This window comes from Staurois parvus, unplaced genomic scaffold, assembly GCF_062004578.1.
Source record: "Staurois parvus isolate SC_StPar_1 unplaced genomic scaffold, SC_StPar_1.0 ptg001929l, whole genome shotgun sequence".
In the NCBI taxonomy this organism is placed as follows: Eukaryota; Metazoa; Chordata; class Amphibia; order Anura; family Ranidae; genus Staurois; species Staurois parvus.
The window spans coordinates 46,560-67,273 of record NW_028319725.1 but is presented as its reverse complement, the minus strand read 5'-3'; the positions used below and the strand labels follow the sequence as shown (position 1 = coordinate 67,273).

Below are 20,714 nucleotides of genomic sequence, written 5' to 3'. Positions count from 1 at the left end.
TGTATGATTGTTCCTGAGACAAGTGGTGGCAAGAAGAATGGCTAGGGGGGGGCATGTCAGATCCCACCCCTCTGCATGATTCCTGCCCCTGCATATAATGAGATATATCATAGCACAACACAGCGTTTCATGTGCTAACTGCGCTTCCTCAGGTCCCCAGCAGCATATCTAATACAATGCCTTCCCCCAGAGGCCCCATTCCATAACAATCAATCAGACATTAAATTATAACTAAAGGAAAACTTGTTTTTTGTTTTAGTTTTGGATATAGTGTAAGGGTTAGAACCTCTAGCGGGTTTTTATTCCCGTCTGTGCCCCCGTCTGGGAGATTCATCCTCTCTATTTATCCTGTGTGCATTCCTCCCAAAATTTTGAGATGGGAATGAGGGACCCCTGTTAGCAAAAGTATGTAGGAAGGGGGTGAGAAGGAGAGGGGGGGGGTGAGAGAAAGAGAGAGGTGAGGAGAGGGGGGGTTAGAGAGAGAGGGGGATGAGAGAGGGAGGGGGTGTGAGAGGGGGGGATGAGAGAGGGAGGGGGTGTGAGAGGGAGAGGGCGGGTGAGAGAGGGGGAGAGGGAGGGGGGGCAGGGGGAGTGAAAGGGGGGGTGAGAGAGAGAGGGGGGGGTGAGAGAGGGTGGGTGGGAGAATGCAAGAAAGGGGTGGGTGAAAGAGAGAAAGAGGGGAATAAAAAGAGGTGGGGGGGTAAAAGAGAGAGGGGAGTCAAAGAGGGGGGTGAGAGAGAGAGCGGGAGAGGGAGGGGGTGTGAGAGAATGAGGGGGGTGAGAGAGAGAGGGGCAGAGGGGAGTGAAAGGGGGGGTGAGAGAGAAAGGGGAAGAGAGGGGGGTGGGAGAGTGCAGGGGAGGGGTAGGTGAAAGAGAGAAAAAGGGGGAGAAAAAGAGGCGGGGGTAAAAGAGAGAGGAGGGTGAAAGAGGGGGACCGTGAAAGAGGGGGGGGTGAGAAAGAGGGGTGTGAGAACCCAGGGTGGGGGGTGTGAAAGAGGGAAAGGGGGGGAGAGAAAGAGCGGGGCGTAAGAGAGAGAGGGGGTGCGTGGAGAGAAAGAGAGGGGGAGGATGAAAGAGGGGGTGAGAGAGAGGGGGGTGTGAGGAAGGGGGGGGAAGGAGAAGGGGGTAATATAGAGGGGCGGTGAAAGAGGAGGGTGAGAGAGAGGGGTGTAAGGGGGCTGTGAGAGAGGGGGAGAGTGAAAGAGGGAGTGTAAGGGAAAGCGGGATGTGGGAGTGCGGTGGGATGAAAGAGAGAAAGGAAGGGTGGAGGGGGGTACGAGAGATAAGCGGGTGAAAAGGGGGGACAATGAAAGAGGAGGGGAGAGAGAAGGGGTGAGGGAAAGGGGGGTACGAGAGATAAGCGGGTGAAAGGGGGGGACAATGAAAGAGGTGAGAGAGAGAAGGGGTGAGGGAGAGGGGTGGTTAGAGGGGTAGCGAAAGAGGGAGTGAGAGGGAGAGGAGGCTGAAAGAGAGAGGGGGGGTGAGAGCGTGGGGGGAGACAGGGGGGTTTTGGGTTGTCACCAGAACAGGAGTAAAGGGGAAATCTTCTGATGGGGACATTCATTGTAAAGATTCCCTCACTTTGGAGGGGTTTCTTCTGACTTCCTGTTGTGTCTATGGCACAGGAAGTGAAGGGAAGTCTCCCCTATGGGACATAGATGGTAAAAAAAAAAATCCTTCAAAATGACTTTATTCCTTCCCAGCCTGCCTAGCAGCGCCCACTCCTGCACACAACTGACACCCACCCATCAAGGTGTTTTCATATTTGCCTAACTCCTCCCAAGAGCCAGCCCACTGCTTCCATCAGGGCTGAGGACTCTTGCTAGGAGTACTGGGTACTGTGATGTATTCAGGAAGCTATGGACAGCACACTGCTAGCCCCTCCCACCAGCCATAATCAGCCTGCATTGCATAGAAGAGCACAGAGACCCAGCGCCGACAATACTGAGTCTAAAATAAGGTATGCCAATGTTACATATCAATTGTAATTTCCATAAGGACAGGTTTGCTTTTAAACCCCCATCACCAGGCGCAGCACACCACCTCTCACCTGCAAAGAAGCTCTCCTGACCCAGGAAATCTTTCTTCATCACAGCCTGGTGTACCAGCTGCTCCAGGGAGACGGGGTCCGAGCGCCCCATGGAGGGTGTGTGCAGCAGTTCTGGGATGTCTGTACTCTCCTCATCCAGCAGGGGCAGTCCTGAGCAATGGAGACAACACACAGACATGTTAAAGAGACCCTGTCACCAACTTAAACCATTGCAGGTAAAAGTACAGAAATGTAAATGCTTACTTGCAGCGTGTTTCATTTCCATCATTTTTTTTTTATATTCATTTGCAAACTTACTATAACAATTGATCATTCCAGGAAGAGTCAGGTTCCTAGCACAGCTCCCTCCCTCCTTGCTCGTCATCATAGCCGTCCCCTCTTCATGAAATGTGTCATTACTGTCCTTACCCTCACCTTCCTACATATAGGTTGGTGCAGATCGGACTGATACAGGACCTGGCACTAGTTTCCCTTACCACTTCAAGTCCAGACACTTTCCCCCCCTTCCAGTCCGGACACTTTCCCCCCCTTCCAGTCCGGACACTTTCCCCCCCTTCCAGTCCGGACACTTTCCCCCCCTTCCAGTCCGGACACTTCCCCCCCCCTTCCAGTCCGGACACTTTCCCCCCCTTCCAGTCCGGACACTTTCACCCCCCTTCCAGTCCGGACACTTTCACCCTCTTCCAGTCCGGACACTTTCACCCCCCTTCCAGTCCGGACACTTTCACCCCCTTCCAGTCCGGACACTTTCACCCCCTTCCAGTCCGGACACTTTCACCCCCCTTCCAGTCCGGACACTTTCACCCCCTTCCAGTCCGGACACTTTCACCCCCTTCCAGTCCGGACACTTTCACCCCCCTTCCAGTCCGGACACTTTCACCCCCTTCCAGTCTGGACACTTTCACCCACTTCCAGTCCGGACACTTTCACCCCCTTCCAGTCCGGACACTTTCCCCCCCTTCCAGTCCGGGCACTTTCACCCCCTTCCAGTCCGGACACTTTCCCCCCCTTCCAGTCCGGACACTTTCACCCCCTTCCAGTCCGGACACTTTCACCCCCCTTCCAGTCCGGACACTTTCACCCCCTTCCAGTCCGGACACTTTCCCCCCCTTCCAGTCCGGACACTTTCCCCCCCTTCCAGTCCGGACACTTTCCCCCCCTTCCAGTCCGGACACTTCCCCCCCCCTTCCAGTCCGGACACTTTCCCCCCCTTCCAGTCCGGACACTTTCACCCCCCTTCCAGTCCGGACACTTTCACCCTCTTCCAGTCCGGACACTTTCACCCCCCTTCCAGTCCGGACACTTTCACCCCCTTCCAGTCCGGACACTTTCCCCCCCTTCCAGTCCGGACACTTTCACCCCCTTCCAGTCCGGACACTTTCACCCCCCTTCCAGTCCGGACACTTTCACCCCCTTCCAGTCTGGACACTTTCACCCACTTCCAGTCCGGACACTTTCACCCCCTTCCAGTCCGGACACTTTCCCCCCCTTCCAGTCCGGGCACTTTCACCCCCTTCCAGTCCGGACACTTTCCCCCCCTTCCAGTCCGGACACTTTCACCCCCTTCCAGTCCGGACACTTTCACCCCCCTTCCAGTCCGGACACTTTCACCCCCTTCCAGTCCGGACACTTTCACCCACTTCCAGTCCAGACACTTTCACCCCCTTCCAGTCCGGACACTTTCCCCCCCTTCCAGTCCGGACACTTTCACCCCCTTCCAGTCCGGACACTTTCCCCCCTTCCAGTCCGGACACTTTCACCCCCCTTCCAGTCCGGACGCTTTCCCCCCTTCCAGTCCGGACACTTCCACCCCCTTCCAGTCCGGACACTTTCACCCTCCTTCCAGTCCGGACACTTTCCCCCCTTCCAGTCCGGACACTTTCACCCCCTTCCAGTCCGGACACTTTCACCCCCCTTCCAGTCCGGACACTTTCCCCCCCTTCCAGTCCGGACACTTTCCCCCCCCCCCTTCCAGTCCGGACACTTTCACCCCCTTCCAGTCCGGACAGTTTCACCCCCTTCCAGTCCAGACACTTCCACCCCCTTCCAGTCCGGACACTTCCACCCCCTTCCAGTCCGGACACTTCCACCCCCTTCCAGTCCAGACACTTTCACCCCCTTCCAGTCCAGGCCAATTTTCAGCTTTCAGCATTATCACACTTTGAATGACAATTGCGCGGTCATGCAACACTGTACCCATATGAATATTTCAGCATTTTTTTTTAGACAGATAAAGCTTTATTTTGGTGGTATTTATTCACCACTGGGATTTAAATTATTTTTGCTATATAAATGAAAATGTCCAAAAATTTTGAAAGAAAGTGTTTTTCTTAAAAAATTTAGCAAATAAATAATCTTTCTTCATAAATCTTGGCCAAAATTTATTCTGTTATCTTTTTAGCAAACAAAAATAACCCAAATTAGTTTAACCAAAAATTATAATTTTTAAACATTTTTTTTACATTTTTATTTTATTTTTTATATTATTATTTATGTGTTTTTGTTTTTTTGCATATAGTCACTCTAGCAGTACAGAGTCACCATGGTGACACTGTACTACTTGTGGGGGGTGATGAAGATTTTTTTTTTTTTACGCTGATTGCTTTTACATCCATAACGGCTGTAAAAGCAATCATTTCTCCTTCTCTCTGGCTGCATTCTTGCAGCCATTGAGAACTACTGTGAGAGCTGTGATTGGCCAGAGCATGTCACATGGTACAAAGCTGTTATGAATAGCCCTGTACCATGTGACCACTGTGATCATTCACAGATTTCACACGTAGTAAGCAATGATGTCAGAAGTGATATCTTGCTTACTACTCTGCATGTGATCACTGATTGGCCAATCAGTGATCACATGATCGGGACCTTGCACAGCGGTCCCGTCCGACGATCGGTGTTCCACTGTGTCCAGAGGACACAGCGGGCACTGGATCGCGGTGCTGCGCGCTCCCAGGGAGTGCGCACAAGCAGGGGGCGGGGAGGCCGTTTGTAAACACCCACCTGACCCTGCACTGCCACCGTCTGGCCGTTTATATACAACGGCAGGCCTGGAAGGAGTTAATAACATTTTGTAAAACCAATCTATAACCTCTAAACATAACACTCTCACATACAACACATGAATAATTCAGCAATGTAACATATTTTTGGAAAAATGTCGTGGGTTCAGTGTTCTTGAATAACTGGCAGAGGGGAATCATAAAATATGCTTGTAACGGAACTGACCCCAGACTGCACTTGGGTACCTCCGTTAGGATATCGCTTCCCCGTCCGATCACCAACCACAGACACCACAGCCAACCATACAAGACTAGACGACACCAGACTTGAAGTAAACCAGGAAGTAGACTACTTTATTTTAACACAGATACAAGATATATACACTCAGGGGGCAATCCCCCCTCCCTGCATAATGACACAGGGCGGGGCAATCTACATTTAGTAACAAGAGACACACCAGCAGACAGTCCCATCAGGAGGGAGGGCTGCTGGAGACACCCCCCACCAAGCCAATACACATAAACACAAACATTCCATAATAGTTTGCACCCAAACAAGACACACGATAGAACAATGGGATGCAACCACATGGCATTAAACAATCAACAACCCCCCACCCCAATACTAGGACAGATCACCCTGTACCCCTAACAGGCACAGGGTGACTTAAACATAAGAGGGATATGGGGAGCAGAGACAGGGGTCTCCCCACCTCTCCAAAGTGAGCTGTCTTCCATGGGCCCCCCACCCAAAGTGACTCCCGTCACATTGCTAAAAAGTCCCATCAGGGGGATCTACTGAATGTCCAAAGGAAAATGTTGGCTCCAAAAAGAAACCGCACAAGTCAATTTGCATCACCTAAGAGTACTTGGCACTGACCCTCCTACTGCATGTGATTTTTCTGCCCACGTATGTCATTCCGCACTTCTACTTGACACCTCAAAGCTCCAAAACGTCAATTCTACCCTCAGCTCAACACTGAACTCCAAACCTGAACCAAACCCTTCACCTCAACCTAAGACCTATCCCTAAACCTGAAGCTAACCCTTCACCTCAACCTAAGACCTATCCCTAAACCTGAACCAAACCCTTCACCTCAACCTAAGACCTATCCCTAAACCTGAAGCTAACCCTTCACCTCAACCTAAGACCTATCCCTAAACCTGAACCAAACCCTTCACCTCAACCTAAGACCTATCCCTAAACCTGAACCTAACCCTTCACCTCAACCTAAGACCAACCCTAAACCTGAACCTAACCCTTCATCTCACTGTACAACCTAGCCCTAAACCTGAAGCTAATCCTTCATCTCATCCTAAAACCTAACCCTAAACCTGGAGCTAATCCTTCATCTCACCCTAAGACCTAATCCTAAACTTAACCCTTCATCTCACTGTACAATCTAACCCTTCACCTTAACCTAAGACCTAACCCTAAACCTGTACAAAACCTTTCACCTCAACCAAAGACCTAACCCTAATCATGATCCTAATCCTTCACTTCAACCTAAGACCTAACCCTAGACCTGAACCTAATGCTTCACCTCAACCTAAGACCTAATCCTAAACCTGAACTGAATCTTTCACCTCAACCTAAGACCTAATCCTAAACCTAAACCGAACATTTCGCCTCAACCAAAGACCTAACCCTAAACCTGAACCTAAGCCTTCACCTCAACATATGGCTTAATCCAAAACCTGAACCGAATCTTTCACCTCAACCTAAGAAATAACCCTAAACCTTAACCTATTACTTTATCTCAATTTAAGACCTAACCCTAAACCTGAACCTAACCCTTCACTTCAACCTAAGACCTAATCTTAAACCTCTACCCAATCTTTCACCTCAACCTAACACAGATGCAAATAACCTAACCATATACATAAACCTTAACCCAACTCTTAGATCAGCCTAAACCTAAACTTTAACTTAACCCTTCACCTCAACCTAACCTTAAACCTCAACCTAACTTTTCACCTTAAACTAATACCAAACCCTAATTTAACCCCTCAACTAAACCTTAATCTAATCCTTCATCTCAACCTCAAACTAATTCTAACCTTTAATGTTTCACCAAAAAACTACAACCTAATCCTTACCCTAACCCTTCACCTCAATCTAACAAATAAACCTTACCCTAACCCTTCACCTCAATCTAACACCTAAACCTTACCCTAACCCTTCACCTCAATCTAACACCTAAACCTTACCCTAACCCTTCACCTCAATCTAACGACTAAACCTTACCCTAACCCTTCACCTCAATCTAACACCTAAACCTTACCCTAACCCTTCACCTCAATCTAACAAATAAACCTTACCCTAACCCTTCACCTCAATCTAACAAATAAACCTGACCCTAACCCTTCACCTCAATCTAACACATAAACCTTACCCTAACCCTTCACCTCAATCTAACAAATAAACCTTACCCTAACCCTTCACCTCAATCTAACGCCTAAACCTTACCCTAACCCTTCACCTCAATCTAACACCTAAACCTTACCCTAACCCTTCACCTCAATCTAACACCTAAACCTTACCCTAACCCTTCACCTCAATCTAACGCCTAAACCTTACCCTAACCCTTCACCTCAATCTAACACATAAACCTTACCCTAACCCTTCACCTCAATCTAACACCTAAACCTTACCCTAACCCAGTGTTTCTCAACTCCAGTCCTCATGGACCCCCAACAGGTCATGTTTTCAGGATTTCCCTCAGATGAAACAGCTGTGGTAATTACTAAGGCAGTGAAACTGATCAAATCACCTGTGCAAAATAATGGAAATCCTGAAAACATGACCTGTTGGGGGTCCATGAGGACTGGAGTTGAGAAACACTGCCCTAACCCTTCACCTCAATCTAACACCTAAACCTTACCCTAACCCTTCACCTCAATCTAACACCTAAACCTTACCCTAACCCTTCACCTCAATCTAACACCTAAACCTTACCCTAACCCAGTGTTTCTCAACTCCAGTCCTCATGGACTCCCAACAGGTCATGTTTTCAGGATTTCCCTCAGATGAAACAGCTGTGCTAATTACTAAGGCAGTGAAACTGATCAAATCACCTGTGCAAAATAATGGAAATCCTGAAAACATGACCTGTTGGGGGTCCATGAGGACTGGAGTTGAGAAACACTGGGTTAGGGTAAGGTTTAGGTGTTAGATTGAGGTGAAGGGTTAGGGTAAGGTTTAGGTGTTAGATTGAGGTGAAGGGTTAGGGTAAGGTTTAGGTGTTAGATTGAGGTGAAGGGTTAGGGCAGTGTTTCTCAACTCCAGTCCTCATGGACCCCCAACAGGTCATGTTTTCAGGATTTCCATTATTTTGCACAGGTGATTTGATCAGTTTCACTGCCTTAGTAATTACCACAGCTGTTTCATCTGAGGGAAATCCTGAAAACATGACCTGTTGGGGGTCCATGAGGACTGGAGTTGAGAAACACTGCCCTAACCCTTCACCTCAATCTAACACCTAAACCTTACCCTAACCCTTCACCTCAATCTAGCACCTAATCCTTACCCCAACCCTTCACCTTAATCTAACACATAAACCTTACCCTAACGCTTCACCTCAAGCTACCACCTAAACCTTACCCTAACGCTTCACCTTAATCCTTACACCTAACCCTAAACCTTAACAAACCCTTCACCTCAACCTCACAACTAGCCCTAAACCTTCAAACCCTAAAACCTCAACCCAAAGCTTTATCTTAACATAACTCCTAAACCTGAACCTCAGCCTAACCCTTCATTTCAACCTAATACCTTTACCCTATCCTAACCCTTTACCGCAACATACCACCTAACCCTAAACTATAGCCCAGGGTTTCTCAACCAGGGTTTCACGGAAACCTAGGGTTCCTCCAGAGGATATCAGGGGTTTCTTGAACAATGAGCAATGTCTGTCTCTCAGATAAGCTCCCACTGACACCATTGATCCTTTTAGCTAAGGAGGGAATTCTTCCCAATGACCACAAGTGTAAGTAGTGTTCTTCCCATTGACTATCTCACTAATGTATCATGAGTTGTAGATATAGTAATTTTTTGCAGGGGTTCCTTGAGACTATTTCAAGGGTTATTTCAATGGTTCCTCTGTGTTGAAAGGGTTGAGAAAAGCTGCCATAACCTAAGCCTTCACTTCATCATACCACCCATCCCTCAATATTAATCTACTCCTTCGCCTCAACCTAACTCTTAACCCTTAAACTTCAACCTAAGGCTGAACTTTCACCTAACCAACCTGTAAACCTTACCCTAACCCTTCTCTTCCACCTAACTCCAAATCACCGTCTTTAACCAAACCCTTTACCTCCACCACTCTCCAAGCCCAAAGCTTCCAAACCCAACCCTAAACTTTAATCTGTCACTAAACCTAACTCCTAAAATAGACCTGTACATACTACACCTTGAGTTAAGTAACTCTTAAGCTGAGTAGTCGGCTCCCATTGGTGCTCTCATTTCCCTACCACTCCAAGACACTGCTTTATCTTGGTTGCCCTATGTATGAGGCACATGTGAATCCCAACACCTCCCTCCAGTAGGCACTCAATGTCTGAGAAAGGAATACATTTTATTTCCTCGGATTTCTCATTTACTGACTAGAAACTTGAGACCATTAGGTGTATCTAAACTCAAGAACAAAATCATAATTTATTCCAGCAGACCAGTCCTTAGACATGGTGGCTGCTTTAGTTTTCTTTGTAAGACTTCACTTGGTGATCCTGCCAGTAACACAAGCGCTGTACTTGGGTGACAATCACCATACTGTACCTATGGAGGACCAGTGTTGTCTCCCTAGGCAAGAATACAAAACACCTCCATTCACCTCATCTCCCATATGGAGATGGGGGGAGTTCTGTAGAATAGGCACCATACTATATCTATGGAGGACCAGCGTTGTCACCCTTGGCAAGAATACAGAACACTTCCACTCACCTCATCTCCCATATGGGGATGGAGGGTGTTCTGTAGAACAGGCACCATACTGTATCTGTGGAGGACCAGTGTTGTCACCCTAGGCCAGGGGTCTGCAACCTTTAAGACATAAAGAGCCACTTGGACCCGTTTCCGAGAGGGAAAAAAAGACTGGGAGCCGCAAAACCATTGCAACATTTAAAACAAATCCGACACTGCATATATTGCAAAAAACGCTCTGGTCATGAAGGGGGTTTAAGGGCCCAGTAAGCAAAGGGTTAATCAGGGCCACAGTGTATCGTCATAATCACAATCATAGCCTTAGGTCAGTGGTGGGCAACCTTTTTTTTCGACTGAGCCAAATCTCGCCAAAACCACGATTGAAATTTATTTTGAGAGAAACATTTTTAAAACTGAAAATACATCCCCCATATAGTAATTCATCCCCCATATAGTAATTCATCCCCCATATAGTAATTCATCCCCCATAGTAATTCATCCCCCATATAGTAATTCATCCTCCATATAGTAATTCATCCCCCATATAGTAATTCATCCCCCATATAGTAATTCATCCCCCATAGTAATTCATCCCCCATAGTAATTCATCCCCCCTATAGTAATTCATCCCCCATATAGTAATTCATCCCTCATATAGTAATTCATCCCCCATAGTAATTCATCCCCACTATAGTAATTCATCCCCCCTATAGTAATTCATCCCCCATATAGTAATTCATCCCCCATAGTAATTCATCCCCCCTATAGTAATTCATCCCCCCTATAGTAATTCATCCCCCGTAGTAATTCATCCCCCATAGTAATTCATCCCCCCTATAGTAATTCATCCCCCCTATAGTAATTCATCCTCCATAGTAATTCATCCCCCATAGTAATTCATCCCCCCTATAGTAATTCATCCCCCCTATAGTAATTCATCCCCCCTATAGTAATTCATCCCCCATAGTAATTCATTCCCCATATTGTGTGAATTCACTTACCTTTGCTCCGCGCGTTCCTCTCGCTGGGTTCCCGCGCCGTTCTGGTCTTCAGGGCGGACTGTGAGAGGAGTTCGTCACGCTGCCCCGCCTACATCCGGGCTGCCCCGCCTACATCCTGACAGCCAATGTTTGCCAGCGGGCGCCCGGCACACAGAAGATCTGCATTAAAAGAGCCGCGGCTTGCCGACCCTATTGCCTGTCACCTGGTGGGCAGTGTGCTCCGGAGCCGCAGGAAAGGTGAAAAAGAGCCGCATGCGGCTCCGGAGCCGCGGGTTGCCGACACCCGCCCTAGGCAAACCTTCAAGTAACACAAACCCTGTACTTGGGTGAAACTCAGTCATCATACTGTATCTATGGAGGACCAGCGTTGTCACCCTAGGCAAGAATACAGAACACTTCCACTCATGTCATCTCCCATATGGGGATGGGGGTGTTCTGTAGAACAGGCACCATACTGTATCTATGAAGGACCAGTGTTGTCACCCTAGGCAAACCTGCCAGTAACACAAACCCTGTACTTGGGTGAAACTTAGTCACCATATTGTATCTATGGAGGAAAAGCGTTGTCACCCTAGGCAAGAATACAGAACACTTCCACTCACCTCATCTCCCGTATGGGGATGGGGGTGTTCTGTAGAACAGGCACCATACTGTATCTATGGAGGACCAGCGTTGTCACCCTTGGCAAGAATACAGAACACTTCCACTCACGTCATCTCCCATATGGGGATGGGGGTGTTCTGTAGAACAGGCACCATACTGTATCTATGGAGGACCAGCGTTGTCACCCTTGGCAAGAATACAGAACACTTCCACTCATGTCATCTCCCATATGGGGCTGGGGGTGTTCTGTAGAACAGGCACCATACTGTATCTATGAAGGACCAGTGTTGACACCCTAGGCAAACCTGCCAGAAACACAAACCCTGTACTTGGGTGAAACTCAGTCACCATATTGTATCTATGGAGGAAAAGCGTTGTCACCCTAGGCAAGAATACAGAACACTTCCACTCACGTCATCTCCCATATGGGGATGGGGGGTGTTCTGTAGAACAGGCACCATACTGTCTCTGTGGAGGACCAGCGTTGTCACCCTTGGCAAGAATACAGAACACTTCCACTTACGTCATCTTCCATATGGGGATGGGGGGTGTTCTGTAGAACAGGCACCATACTGTCTCTGTGGAGGACCAGCGTTGTCACCCTTGGCAAGAATACAGAACACTTCCACTTACGTCATCTTCCATATGGGGATGGGGGGTGTTCTGTAGAACAGGCACCATACTATATCTATGGAGGACCAGTGTTGTCACCCTAGGCAAGAATACAGAACACTTCCACTTACGTCATCTTCCATATGGGGATGGGGGGTCTTCTGTAGAACAGGCACCATACTGTATCCGTGGAGGACCAGCGTTGTCTTTCTAGTCAAACCTGCCAGTAACACAAACCCTGTACTTGGGTGACACTCAGTCACCATACTGTATCTATGGAGGACCAGTGTTGTCACCCTTGGCAAGAATACAGAACACTTTTACTCACCTCATCTCCCATATGGGGATGGGGGGGGTGTTCTGTAGAATAGGCACCATACTGTACAGTGTCTATGGAGGACCAGCATTGTGACCTTAGACAAGACCACAGAAGACCTCCCCCTTTTATCATCTCCAATATGGGAATGGGGGGGGGGGAGGTGTTCTTTAGGAACTGAGAAAGGCTGATAATACTGCTGACTGATAAGAATCCAATAAGTTATCAGCTTGCTGAATTTCTGGCAGGATCAACAGTTATTTTTGGGGTTTTTTTGCATGCATATAACAAAAACTTTTGATGGTATATTTTCCAATAAGGCAAGTTTCTTGTTAGGATTTCATTTTTCTGAGGACATTGCCCAGTCCCCTCCTCCCCGACCCTCTTGTTTATCGAATATGTATCCATGGCTCCATGCTGATGATGCAATCACATATCTCGGATTCTCAGAATACTTCTAGATCCTCAGAAATGATCTCAGCCTCATCCTGTTCATACAGAGGCTGGTCTGACTACACATTGGGGTTGATTTACTAAAAATGGAGAGTGCAAAATCTGGTGCAGCTCTGCAAAGAAACCAATCAGCTTCCAGGATTTATTGCCAAAACTTAACCACTTGCCAACCGCTCTATAACCTATAGTTCCATGGCTGTCCTCCCAGAACAACTTCCCCCGTGTGCCCCCTGGGGTGCAATCTGCGATCGCAGAGTCCTTCAGGCACAGCTGATTACAGATCGAGGTAAAGGGCCAATCAGAGTGGCCCTTTATCATTTGATCAGCTGTGTCCAATCACAGCTGGTCACAGCGTAAACAGGTAATGCCGGTTAAACAGGAGAGCCGGTAAGCGGCAATCTAAACAGAGGACATCTACACTGATAATCGGGGAACTGATGATCAGTGCAGCCCCATCAGTGCCCATCAGTGCTAGCTATCAGTGCCGCCTATCAGTCATGAGGAATCAATGGCAATTCTTCTACAGATGGATTCAGCCAAATCAAGTGTCACTTTTCAAGAGAACCTAACACTAGTATGTATTGAAGGAAATGGTGGTGGTCATAAGGAACAAATGGCAGTTCTTCCCAAGATGGATACAGCCAAGTCAAGTGTCACTTTTCAAGAGAATCTGTTGCTAGTAGGTCTTGAAGGAAATGGTCATGAGGAATCAATGGCAATTCTTGTACAGATGGATTCAGCCGAATCAAGTGTCACTTTTCAAGAGAACCTATCACAAGTAGGTATTGAAGGAAATGGTGGTGGTCATAAGGAACAAATGGCAGTTGTTCCCAAGATGGATACAGCCAAGTCAAGTGTCACCTTTCAAGAGAACCTATCACTAGTAGGTCTTAAAGGAAACAGTGGTGGTAATGAGGAATCAATGGCAGTTCTTCTGCAGATAGATTCAGCTGAATCAAGTGTCACCTTTCAAGAGACCTGTCGCTAGCAGGTCTTGAAGGAAATGGTCATGAGGAATCAATGGCAATTCTTCTGCAGATGGATTCAGCCGAATCAAGTGTCACTTTTCAAGAGAACCTAACACTAGTAGGTATTGAAGGAAATGGTGGTGGCCATAAGGAACAAATGGCAGTTCTTCCCAAGATGGATACAGCCAAGTCAAGTGTCACCTTTCAAGAGAACCTATCGCTAGTAGGTCTTGAAGGAAATGGTCATGAGGAATCAATGGCAATTCTTGTACAGATGGATTCAGCCGAATCAAGTGTCACTTTTCAAGAGAACCTATCACAAGTAGGTATTGAAGGAAATGGTGGAGGTCATAAGGAACAAATGGCAGTTGTTCCCAAGATGGATACAGCCAAGTCAAGTGTCACCTTTCAAGAGAACCTATCACTAGTAGGTCTTAAAGGAACAGTGGTGGTAATGTGGAATCAATGGCAGTTCTTCTGCAGATAGATTCAGCCAAATAAAGTGTCACCTTTCAAGACAACCTATCACTAGTAGATATTGAAGGAAATGGTGGTGGTCATTAGGAACAAATGACAGTTCTTCCTAAGATGGATACAGCCAAGTCAAGTGTCACCTTTCAAGAGAAACAGTCACTAGTAGATATTGCAATTTTAATCCCAACTGCAGATGATTACAGCCATGTCATGTCTTACCTTTCAAGAGAATCTGTCACTAGTAGGTATTGAAGAAAACAGTGGTGGCCATGAGGAATAAATGGCAGTTCTTCTTCAGATGATTCAGACAAGTAAAGTGTCACCTTTCAAGAGAACCCATCACTAGTAGTTATAGAAGGAAATTATGGAGTTCGTGAAGAATAAATGTAAGTTCTTTTGCAGATGGATACAGCAGAGTCAAGTGTCACTTTTCAAGAGGATCTGGAACTAGCAAGTATTAAAGGAAACAGTGGTGGCCGTGAGGAATCAATGGCAGTTCTTCTGCGGATGGATACAGCCAAATCAAGTATCACCACCATTCAAGAGAACCTGTCTCTAGTACATACTGAAAGAAATGATGGTGGTCAAGAGAAATAACTGTTGGTTAGAACCAAGTCAAGTGTCACCTTTCAAGAGAACCTGTCACTAGTACATACTGAAGGAAACGGTGGTGGTCAAGAGAAATAACTGTTGGTTAGAACCAAGTCAAGTGTCACCTTTCAAGAGAACCTGTCACTAGTACATACTGAAGGAAACGGTGGTGGTCAAGAGAAATAACTGTTGGTTAGAACCAAGTCAAGTGTCACCTTTCAAGAGAACCTGTCACTAGTACGTATTGCAGGAAATGGTGGTGGTCACTGAGGAATCACGTATCTCTATGATGTCCTCACTTTCTGCAGAGCTGATATGCTGAATAGAGGTTGGCCAACACAATATGGTTGCCTCCAGATAGACACATGTTTCAGCAGACATTTTGCTTCCTTAAGGTTCATTTGTAAGAACATATGCTGGAACTGGTACAATTAATAATGAGTAAGCTGGTTCAGTGATATCATCACTTCCTGAAAAGGAGCATGCTCATGCCTTGTAACTGTAGAAAATAATTACAAATTCCTCATCTCATTTTTGAAGAGCTGATAGGCCTGAATGGAGCTCGGTCATACCCTGGAGCTGTGGACACCATGGCGAGATCAAGCTTCCTTGTGATGTCACCACTTTCTCAACAAAATAAACTTGGCCAGTGCAAAATGGTTGCCTCTGTTTTTAATCAATACACCTTTCCACGTCCATTTTTCCCTAAGCTTTATGCATCAGAGTATGTGCCAATGCTGGTAGCATTATTGATGAGTCAGCTGGTTCAGTCACACCATCACTTACTGAACTAATGGAGCTTGGTCAAGCCTTGTAGCTGGCTCCACCACTGAGAAATCACGCATCTCTGTACTGTCATCACTTTCTGGACAACTGATAAACTGAATAGAGGTTGGCCAACAGAAATTGGCTGCCTCCATTTTCCGTAAGAGTGCATGCTGCAGTTAGTATCATCATTAATAAGTCAGCAGGCTCAATGATTTGCTTCCTGAAAAAATGCTGCTTGGTCAAGCCATATAGCTGGAGACACCAATGAGAAAGTATACATTCTGTGACGTCATTACTTTTTGGACAACTGATAGGATGAATGGAGCTTGGTCAAGCCATATAGCTGGAGACACCAATGAGAAAGTATACATCTCTGGGATGTCATTACCTTTTGGACAACTGATAGGAGGAATGGAGCTTGGTCAAGCCATATAGCTGGAGACACCAATGAGAAAGTATACATCTCTGGGATGTCATTACTTTTTGGACAACTGATAGGATGAATGGAGCTTGGTCAAGCCATATAGCTGGAGACACCAATGAGAAAGTATACATCTCTGTGATGTCATTACTTTTTGGACAACTGATAGGATGAATGGAGTTTGGTCAAGCCATATAGCTGGAGACACCAATGAGAAAGTATACATCTCTGGGATGTCATTACTTTTTGGCCAACTGATAGGATGAATGGAGCTTGGTCAAGCCATTTAGCTGGAGACACCAATGAGAAAGTATACATCTCTGGGATGTCATTACCTTTTGGACAACTGATAGGATGAATGGAGCTTGGTCAAGCCATTTAGCTGGAGACACCAATGAGAGAGTATACATCTCTGACATGTCATTACTTTTTGGACAACTGATAGGATGAATGGAGCTTGGTCAAGCCATTTAGCTGGAGACACCAATGAGAAAGTATACATCTCTGGGATGTCATTACTTTTTGGACAACTGATAGGATGAATGGAGCTTGGTCAAGCCATATAGCTGGAGACACCAATGAGAAAGTATACATCTCTGTGATACCATCACTTTCTGTATAGCTGATAGGCCGATTGGAGTTTGGCCAAAACAATATGACTGCCTCCATTTTTCATAATAGTGCATGCCAATGCTGGTTACATTGGTAATGAGTCAGCTGGTTCATTGACACCATGACTCCCTGAACAAATGGAGCTTGGGCAAGCCTTGAACTTGAGACACCACTGGGAAATCATACATATTCGTGATGTCATCACTTTCTGGATAACAAATAGGATGAATGGAGGATGGCTAACACAAAATGACTGCCGCCATTTTTAAGAAGAGTACATGCCGATGCTAGTAATGTTATTAATGAGTCAGCTGGTTCATTGACTCCTTCACTTCCTAAAAAAATGGAGCTTGGTCAAGATGTGCAGCTTGGAAAGTTACTGAGAAAGTATACATCCCTGTGATGTCATCACTTTCTGGATAACAAATAGGACCAATGGATGTTGGTCAACACATAAAGACTGCCTCCAGTTTTCATAAGAGTACATACCGGTGCTAGTAACATTTTAATGAGCCAGCTGGTTCATTGACACCATTACTTGCTGAACGAATGAACCTCGGTCAAGCCTCGTGGCATGGGACATCACTGTGATGTCACAACTTTCTGGAGAGAATGCTAGTAACGTTACCAATGAGTCATCTGGTTCATTAATACCATCACTTCTTGAACGAATGGAGCTTGGCCAAGCCTTGTAGTTGAGGACATCACTAAAGAAATCACACCTCCTTGTGATGTCATCACTTTGTGGAGAGCCGATAGGCCGAAAAGAGAGACCAGGCACACAAAATGGAGGCCTTTGCTCCGTGGAGCTTGGTTTAGACTTGTAGTAGTTGGGACCACACTGAGAAATCATGCATATCTGTGATGTCATCACTTTCTGGACAATGAATAGGATGAATGGAGCTGGCTAACACAAAATGACTGACTCCAATTTTAGGAAGAGTGCCGATGCTAGCAATGATACTAACGAGTCAGCTGGTTCATTGACTCCATCATTTCCTGAAAGAATGGAGCTTGGTCAAGCCATGCAGCTGGAAAAGTCACTGAGAAAGAATACATCTCTGTGATGTCATCACTTTCTGGACAACTGATGGGACGAATGGAGGTTGGTCAACACAAAATGACTGCCTCCATTTTTCAAGAGAACATACCGGTACTAGTAAGTCTATTAATGAGTCAGCTGGTTCCATCACTTGACACCATCACTTCCTGAGCAAATGAACCTCGGTCAAGCCTTGTAACCAGGGACATCACAGTGATGTCATAACTTGATGAAAAGCTGACAGGCCAAATGGAATTTGGCCAACACAAAATGACATCCTCCAATTTTTTGTAGGACCTCATGCCAATGCTAGCAAGTAGCAATGTTACCAATGAGTCATCTGGTTCACTGATACCATCACTTCCTGAACGAATGGAGCTCGGCCAAGCCTTGCAACTGAGGACATCACAGTGATGTCATAACTTTCTGGACAACTGATAGGACGACTAGAGGTTGGTCAACACAAAATGACTGCCTCCAATATTTAAGAGTACATACCGGTAAGTCTATTAATGAGTCAGCTGGCTCCATCACTTGACACCATCACTTCCTGAACAAATGAACCTCGGTCAAGCCTTGTAACCGGGGACATCACAGTGATGTCATAACTTTCTGGAAAGCTGATAGGCCAAATGAAATTTGGCCTACACAAAATGACAACCTCCAATTTTCTGTAGGACCTCATGCCAATGCTAGCAATGTTACCAATGAGTCATCTGGTTCATTAATACCATCACTTCCTGAACGAATGGAGCTCGGCCAAGCCTTGTAGTTGAGGACATCACTAAAGAAATCACACCTCCTTGTGATGTCATCACTTTGTGGAGAGCCGATAGGCCGAAAAGAGAGACCAGGCACACAAAATGGAGGCCTTTGCCGCGTTCACGCTTTAAAACAGCTCTACTCCCGAGAATGCAGCTAAGAGTTAACAATGTCATAAGCCCCTTCAACAATATGGACCCCAAGCAAATCAGCCATCTCCACGCCATACAGGTTCACTTTATGACATCCATCTTGTTCCATCCAACGCTGCTTGCCAACGTTCAACCAGAACCAGTGACATCACTAACAAATTAAGACCCCCTTGGTGATGTCATCCCTTCCCAAGGATCTGATAGGCCCAATGGAGGTTAGCAACACAAAATGGCTTCCAGCATGCTGGCCAGGTACACCTGTTTTTTGGTCCCCCTTTCCTAGCGCGGTCTATTTCTGCCCCCCCACCCCCACCCTTCTCTTCTTACCTCGACGAGGAGGCAGAACTGGGCGGAGGTGACACTTCTAAACACATACAATGTAACGTGGTGACAGAGGGAGCGCAGGAGCGAGGGGAGGAAAATGACTGAGCAATATAGACATGATGGAGCAGGCTGATTGAATTATCTCCCGCAGAGATGTGACAGAAGGGCGGCATTCTACCAGATAACCTGACTCGGGGGGGGGGGGGGACTGGGGGCGCCGGGGAGACAAACGCGTTACACCGTCTGCTCCTCGTGTACACAGGCATCTTTTAACCCCCTCCGTGCCGCGCAGGCCTGCGGCGCATCCTACACCCCCCCCAACCCCATCCCCCCAACCAACCCCGACAGCCACATGCGTCCAACCACGCAGAAACCCGAGACAAGCAACCACAGCCCAACGATCCATCTAAAGCGTAAATCTCTGTAGAGAACGCCGCCTTCCCGTGCCCCCGTCGCACCTTCGATATCGGCACAGTAACCAGCCATCCATACGGCACAAACAAAGACAAAAGGGGAAGCCGAGGGTCCTTTTTCTTTTTTTTTTTTTTTTTTTTTGTTCCTCCATGTACGCTGCAGGCAATAAAGACTCTGCACCTATACGTGATACATACACAACACATACACAACACCTGTGTATTCATATGTACATGCCTGGCACGCCTGCCTCTGATGCTCAATGACACCCATGCAAAATGATTCCAAAATGCCCATTTGCATTAAAATTCCTATGCAGCAGCAGAAAATCGAATGCAAAGCAACGATCTTTTTTTTTTTTTTGCACGTGCCACCCCCTCCTCCCGTTACATGAAGATGCATGTGTGTCTCCTTTTTTTTTTTTGCATCGCTTTTTTTTTTTATCCAGTTAATCGGGCGTGCGTGTGCGATGTACGGACGGACGCGCAGGGTCTGCACCCACATGCATGTAGCATTGCAGCAAAAAACGAACGTTTCCCTGGCCCCCCTCACCTTGTACGGTAGCCAGGAGAAGCAGAGGGGAGAGGATCCGGGAGACGGGGCTGACACCAGACATCCTGCCCTCCAGATTTTACCCCCAGGCAGGGCTGCGTGTGCGAAGGATGCTGTGTATCCAGGGAGACCGGAGCCCCAGCTGCTCGAAGGATGCCGAGACGATCACAGCCACATCCACCGCCTTGTGTCTTATGGGAAAGGTGCAACCTTCTCCCACCTACGAGAGACGAAGCCTCCCCCCACCCTCCCTCTCTTGTCCCCTATGGGGGGGATTGAGATGAAGGGCTAAAGGGGTGCTCTGGTGGGGTGGATGCTGCTGCTGCTGGTGCTGATGCTGCTGCTGCTGCTGCTTGGTGGGCTCTGACAGCTGAAGGTGATGCTTCACCCAGGGGCTGAATCAATATGAGTTTTAAGAGGGGAGAGGCATGCGGTGGGGGATGGACAGGAAGCGTGCAGACAGATGGGACCCTGGCTCAGTCTTGTCCCCTATGGGGATAGGGACCGGGATGGGGAGGGGGGGTTTGGGGGATAGGGACCGGGATGGGGGGGGTTAACCCTTTGTCCTGTTTCATCTATTATTATTATTATATGAAAATGGAAAACCCCAATACTCCTGCGCTTAGGGATGGACTCTATGTCCTAGGGGCCACACAACACAAATCTTGGAATA

At 47.1% G+C, this 20,714-nt stretch overlaps 1 protein-coding gene across 1 annotated transcript in view; it reads right to left on the bottom strand.

Moving 5' to 3' along the window:
• SEZ6L2 (seizure related 6 homolog like 2) overlaps positions 1-20,471 on the bottom strand; it is a 61,722-nt gene extending 41,251 nt beyond the window's left edge. The window contains exons 1-2 of the mRNA XM_089664514.1: positions 20,042-20,471; positions 2,051-2,200 (exon numbers count right to left, since the gene is read on the bottom strand). Coding sequence (XP_089520640.1) covers positions 2,051-2,200; positions 20,042-20,105 — 214 coding nt within the window. The 5' untranslated portion in view covers positions 20,106-20,471. The remainder of the gene's footprint in view (positions 1-2,050; positions 2,201-20,041) is intronic.
• Positions 20,472-20,714: the final 243 nt, after the last annotated feature.